This window comes from Anguilla anguilla, chromosome 3 (genome assembly GCF_013347855.1).
Source record: "Anguilla anguilla isolate fAngAng1 chromosome 3, fAngAng1.pri, whole genome shotgun sequence".
NCBI classification, from domain to species: domain Eukaryota; kingdom Metazoa; phylum Chordata; class Actinopteri; order Anguilliformes; family Anguillidae; genus Anguilla; species Anguilla anguilla.
The window spans coordinates 28228420-28235409 of record NC_049203.1 but is presented as its reverse complement, the minus strand read 5'-3'; the positions used below and the strand labels follow the sequence as shown (position 1 = coordinate 28235409).

Genomic DNA, 6990 nt, shown 5'->3' with positions numbered 1-6990 from the left:
CTCTTCTGCCTGCCAGCAAACGCAGCCGCCCAATTACGAGCCGGCTCCCCTGTCAGCTCTCATTACCGGCGCCGTTCCCCTGGCCGCCGGCGTCCCGCGCGGGCGCCGGGCCCCGCCCCCGCAGCGCCGCTCTCGTTCGCCCCGTCCATCCCGTCCCGTCCCCCATCGCCGCCGCGGGGCCGAATCACAGGAGGGTCGCCGCGCCCGTCGATCTGAGGACACGCCGTGTCGCGCGGGGCCTCGCTGACAGACGCCGCCGCCGCCGACAGAGACGCCTCCCCCCCCACCCGCCCCCGCACACCCACCCGCACCCCCACCCCTCCAGCACAGAGAACAAGGGACTGAGAGGGAGGCGGAGGATCGAGAGATAAAGTGTGAGCATGTGAGAGAGAGAGAGAGAGAGCGAGAGAGAGAGAGAAAGAGAAAAAGCACTTGAGAGAAAAGCGTGTGCAGGAAAAAATCGTGTGTGAGAATGGGCAAGAAAGAGAAAGTGTGTGTGTGTGTGTGTGTGTGAGAAAGAGAAAGCGTGTGTGAGAACTGGCAAAATAGAGAAAGTGTGTGTGTGTATGTGCGTGCGTGTGTGTGTGAGATAGAGAAAGTGTGTGTGAGAATTGGCAAAATAGAGAAAGTGTGTGTGTGTGTATGTGTGTGTGTGTGTGAGAAAGAGAAAGCGTGTGTGTGTGTGTATGTGTGTATGTGTGTGTGTGAGAAAGAGAAAGCGTGTGTGTGTGTGTATGTGTGTGTGTGAGAAAGAGAAAGCGTGTGTGTGTGTGTATGTGTGTGTGTGAGAAAGAGAAAGCGTGTGTGTGTGTGTATGTGTGTGTGTGAGAAAGAGAAAGCGTGTGAGAGAACTGGCAAAATAGAGAAAGTGTGTGTGTGTGTATGTGTGTGTGTGTGTGTGTGTGAGAAAGAGAAAGCGTGTGTGTGAGAATTGGCAAAATAGAGAAAGCTTGTTGGTGTGTATGTGCGTGTGTGTGTGTGAGAAAGAGAAAGCGTGTGTGAGAATTGGCAAAATAGAGAAAGCTTGTTGGTGTGTGTGTGCGTATGTGTGTGAGAGAAAGAGAAAGCAGGTGTGAGAGAATGAGAGATAGAGAAAGTATGTGTGTGTGAGAGTGTGTGAGTGAGAAAGAGAAAGTGTGTGTGTGAGAATGAGAGATAGAGAAAGTGTGTGTGTGTGTGAGAGAGAGAGAGAGACAGCGAGAGAGTGAGTGAGAGAGGGAGACGGGGAGAGAGAGGGAGAGAGAGAGAGAGAGGGAGAGAGAGAGAGAGAGAGAGAGAGAGAGAAAGAGAGAGGGAGGCAGAGAGAGAGAGAGAGAGAGAGAGTGAGAGGGAGGGAGACGGAGAGGCAGAGAGAGAGCGAGAGAGAGAGAGAGAGGGAGACAGGGGAAGAGAGAGGGGGAGGGAGCGAGAGAGTGAGAGAGAGAGAGAGAGAGAGAGAGCCTGCGCTGGGGTTTTCCGCTGCACCAGCAGGCTGTGAGCCGGTCCCAGCAGCCCACTCCAAACGGAAAGGCCTTAAAGGAGAGCGCGTTCCCCTCTCTGCGGCGCGGTGTGGGGGAGGGGAGGGGAACCACGAGGGGGGGGGGGTGAGGTTCACCAGGCGGTGACAGGCTGAGGGCCGGGGGTGTCACCGCGGAGACGGAGCGGAGCAGAGCGGGGGGGGGCCTGGGAGAGGTCACGCCAGAGCATCGACTGCGAGGCATTTACCCAGCACCTCCGGCCCGGGCTCGGCCCTCGACCCAACGCCCCCTCCCCCAGGAGCCGGCGCCGCACGCGGTGCTTTATTACGCCTCCGCCTGTCCGTCTGACACGGCCGGCCTCCGCATCGATCCGCCTCGCCGCGGGGAGCCGGGGGGGGGGGGGCACCCGTACGCTCGCCTGGGCTAATCCGCTTTTAAAAACAGCGCTCGTCCAGCCCCCCCAGCCCTCCCCCCCCCCCCCAAACCCTGCGGGACCCCGCCGTCGGGAGGAAGGGCTGAGGGCGAGCCGGCGGCCGGGGCCGCGGGAGTCAATCAGGGAGCCGCGGGCGAGCCGACTCATCCCGCCGGTCCTCCGGCCTCCGGCGGCTGGGCGGGGAGGCGCTGTAATCCCGGGTTAAGCGGCCACGGCGTCAGCGGAGCGGACGCGGCCGCCAAACGCTGTATCCTGTTTCCTGTCTCTGTCTTTCGCTTTAAATCCACGCCCTGGACATCTCTGGGTTTCGCTTTTTGTCTTATTCCCTAACTGGGTTTTCATGCTCATGCTTTTTTTAAAATTCATAAATAGAAAAGGCCAAATACGGGGGAAGGGCCTGGGTGTCAAGGGACCATTGAGGGGGGAGGAGCCTGGGTGTTAGAGGACCAATGAGAGGGGACAGGTGTGTGTGACAGAGGAAATGAAAGGACAGTGGCTAAACTGCCACACAGTGCCCTGCACCTGCTCCCTTCAAAGGCGCAGCAGTCCCATGGACAGCAGCCAGATGTCCCTCAGAACACATGAAAGGCCAGTGATTGGATCCACACATCAAACGGCCCAACGTCCCAGTCACCAGACCCAGCTCTGCATTTACACTCTCTCTCTCTCTCTCTCTCACACGCACATGCACCGCACATGCGTACACACACACACGCACACACACACACACACACACACACACACGCGCACACACGCACCGCACATGCGTACACACACACACACACACACGCACTGCACATGTACAGACACATATACACACACGCACCGCACATGCGTACATACACACACCGCACATGCATACACACACACACAGACACCGCACATGTGTACAGACACAAACACACATACACCACACATGTGTACAGACACACACACCACACGTGTGCAGACACACACACACACACACTCTGCACATATGTAAAAACAATCACACGCACACATTGCACGTACATACATACATATACACACACACACACACACCTTAGTCCCCCCACAGCATCATGGGTATGAGAGTGACACACTGCTTCTGCTCTCCTGTCTGTATGGTACAGTATGACTGACTCACTGCAGACCTCCCAATTCAGGGCAGCAGCTCAGTGTTCCAGCTTGTGTGTTAGACACACCCCAACTCTCTCTCCTCTCCCTGTCTGTCAGCCACACCCCAAGTCTCCCCGTCTGTCAGCCGCACCCCAACTCTCCCCCTGTCTGTCAGCCACACCCCAACTCTCTCTGTCTGTCAGCCACACCCCAACTCTCCCCCTGTCTGTCAGCCGCACCCCAACTCTCCCCCTGTCTGTCAGCCGCACCCCAACTCTGCCCCTGTCTGTCAGCCACACCCCAACTCTCCCCCTGTCTGTCAGCCGCACCCCAACTCTCCCCCTGTCTGTCAGCCACACCCCAACTCTCCCCCTGTCTGTCAGCCACACCCCAACTTTCCCCCTGTCTGTCAGCCGCACCCCAACTCTCCCCCCGTGTGTTAGCCACACCCCAACTCTCTCTCCTCTCTCTGTCTGTCAGCCACACCCCAACTCTCTCCTCTCCCTGTCTGTCAGCCACACCCCAACTCTCCCCCTGTCTGTCAGCCACACCCCAACTTTCCCCGTCTGTCAGCCGCACCCCAACTCTCCCCCCGTGTGTTAGCCGCACCCCAACTCTCCCCCTGTCTGGCAGCCGCACCCCAACTCTCCCCCTGTCTGTCAGCCACACCCTTATCAGCCAGTCAATTATGATAAAGCACACTTCACACTGACACAAGCTTTTACCCAGCTCACAAACTGTCAGAGTTGGAGAAAGCGCTAAACGGTGTGCACGCGCTGCTGTGCGTCTGTCCGCCAGCCGTGCGCCAGCGCGGACGTTCCATTCGCCGCCGGTCCCGCGTCACTCAAAAGCCTTCGCTCCGCCCGCCGGCGGCAGCACGTCCATTCACACGCCCGTCTGCCGACGCCGTCGGCGGCCTTCCGCTGGTCTAACGGCGGACGGGGGACGCCCACGCGGCGCCCGGCGCCAGCTCCCGGCACGGCCGCGGGGAGGAACGCCAGGCCGGGGACAGGCTGCTCCTGGCAGGCGCTGGGTTATGGCGCTGGCGGTGGGGAGCAGTGGGACGGGGCGGTGGAAAACAGATGTGTTTTTGTTTGGTTTGAAAGCTCCGGGGGGGGGGGGGGGTGGGGGGGGGGGGGGGAGGGCGCTGTTTTTGTTGGAAGTGTGTTGGATTTCCTGTGTGAATTGTCAAGGCTTGGTTTTGGGATGTGAACCCAATGTCAGTCATGCTGCCCTAGACCCGGGGACCAGCTGTGAACCCCCGCCCCCCCGCCTCCAAACACCAGAAATGGAACAAACCAGCTCTTACCTTCCTTCTCTCCCTCTCAGGGTTGAATGTTCCAAACCAGGACTGCATCTGAGAGGAAACAAAACACAAGGGTTAAGCTACTTCACACGCAAGCAGACACGTATGAACTGATATCATCCACTCATAACATGATGCGCATAACTGTAAAACAATGTTTTTTTGCTATCACACTCATTTCCTTACCCACAGTGACTTACAAAACTAAACACATAAGTGCATTCAACAAGTTTAAGAGCAGGCAGGAGGAAATGCTAGTTAACATACTTAGAGCAAGGAACTGTGCAAACGAGAAGCAGTAGAATCGACTACAATGTCAGTACAACCACCAACCTCGACAGAGATAGCTATCATGTTCACATATCGAGTATTAAAGGAAGAGCTAAGCTCATCAATGCATAAGTAATAAACGTTAGAATAATCGCTTTTTGAGACATACTTTTATTGTCATCAATGTTTTTAGAGAAGCTGGAAGTGTGGGCAGTGCACAATTTCTAACCGTGGGAGACATGAACGTAGGGACGGACTATATTACAATTTTATATCGTAAGCTTTCTGTCTTCATCCATGATACGCCTTTACACGCAAATTGATCATCCTTCAAACTTTTCTGAAAAGTTACTCCGAGTAAAATTATTATTATTGCTAATGGCTGAAATATCATTACAACTAAGCGAGGCTTTTCAAAGCGAGCAACATTCATTAACATAATATTTCAAACAATGGGTTTACTCATTATACTAATTAGCAGAACTGGTATAAAACAACATAGTAATTTCCCCATTAAATTTTTTTCGCATACGGTCGCACGCTGCATGGCGATGTCACGACATTGGTTTTTTAAACATAAATGGACCGCTATTAATGAACAGAGTTAATGAACATTAGCATACACACAGCCATCTTTGAAATCATGTGCTCCATATTCGCTGATCAGGAAGAAGTAGTAAAGGTTAGACAAGCTAGTGACTTCTCAATATATTTAGAAAAACTTTTAACGTTAAATGTAGGCCTGTGGGTTATTAAAATAATTTCCGAAAAACGCTTATTTATTCATTATATTATTGCCTTGTTTATTAAGCACATTAACAGAAAATACTGTGTTATACATCGTGTAGGCAGCCGCCCACCATCTGAAAAAATAATATGATTTTGGACATAGCCAATCGTCCACTCTTATACGAGGGTAAACAGACTTCTTCGAAATTGCTATTTGTGCAGGATCACTGCAACCCCCTCAGGAAGACCTGTGAATACCACGCGTCAATCAGGATGGAATCAGAGTGTGGGACGCGCCAGGAGGCTTCGTCTTGCCTTCCGCACGCAGCCCAGGTTTATTAGCCATGATTCGTCACTGAAAGGACACACTGTGTTTTCTTTGGACAATATCCAGCCCGCTTTCGTCTGCACAAAGACGAGATGAACACCAAACTGCGCGGCCAATTCGAGGCAAATTGCTTTATTAGAGGGGCCGTTTCAGACCGAGCCCAAAGCGTGCGCTTAATGTCAGCAGCCCAGACACAAAAGCAAGCCTTCCATTTCTCACGTCGCCTTTTTCATATTTTTCAGTTAGAGCCAAAGGTTCGACGTTACGCGAGAGATGACAAAAGCCTAACGATTGCGATAACGTGCAACTCAATACCTCTGAAGCCATCGCGGTTAAATTGAATCTGAATCCTCTATAATTTTAGAAAGAAAAATATATTAACTATCTGTTTATAATCTGTATGTTCGTTATGCCTTAATCTTTATTATGAATGAAAAAGCGGACTCGCTAAAATATTTCTAATTAATTCTTTTCAGTCATGCACAAGCACGATAACGCGTTTGGGCAACTCGCTTTTTCAGAGCGCTATTAACCGAGCCAGAATTAAATTTAACATTTTCTTTCCGGCGCAGTCGATAGCACAATAAAGAAGACAACTGCCAAAGTGTTTGTTTCTGCTTCAGACAAATGAAAAATATTTTAGCAAGTACTGTCTTTTTCAGTTGATTTGTACTAGGATAAGGCACTCAGAATTTTATTCTCCCGCATCTATTTTTTAAAATCTTTACTGTGCAGTCCCCTGATCAGAGACACTTAACACATAGGCTCCTCACAAAATGTCAGAGGAACCTATATCCTGGTTTGTACTGCAATAGTTTCTACAAAGCCGACAAAGTTTTCCTGGTGCAGAGAATACACCTGTCCGACACAGTAGTGAAATGTTGTGTCTGCGCTGCGAGCGGCATGTCTCAAACGCTATCATGTTACATTGCGACAAAGCGAAACGTAATATTCGACCACGGTGCAAAAAAATTAACTCGACTGTGCCAATGTAGTCTCCACGGATACTATTCGATCGAACAAGACCCTCGCAAAAAGGGGGATCAAAAAAGACAAAGCACACTGACGTCAGATCTGCGTTGACCCTGCAGGCGGGTTGCCACATCAGGACTCAGAACTGCAGACCACGCAGTAAAACGAGCGGAGAAAGTTCCGCTGCAGTTTGAATGCGCGTCTAACCGACCCCTCGCCGCGCGATCCTTTAATGAGCTCCGCAGAGCGTTAAGAAGCGAGACCCCCCAGCAGAGCGCAGTAATTTAATTACGCAATCTGTAATCAGCGGGAGCCGGCAGAGTGGCCGCTGCGATTCTCCTCGCGCAATTGTGCAGCCTCTTCCGAGCGGGAGGAGAAAGTCACACGTTCCTCCTTT

General features: G+C 52.4%; 1 protein-coding gene across 1 annotated transcript in view; it reads right to left on the bottom strand.

Moving 5' to 3' along the window:
* The window catches only part of si:dkey-100n23.5, a 152671-nt gene that overhangs the window by 70502 nt on the left and 75179 nt on the right, over positions 1 to 6990 (bottom strand). Inside the window, exon 15 of the mRNA XM_035408512.1 lies at positions 4298 to 4345. Coding sequence (XP_035264403.1) covers positions 4298 to 4345 — 48 coding nt within the window. The remainder of the gene's footprint in view (positions 1 to 4297; positions 4346 to 6990) is intronic.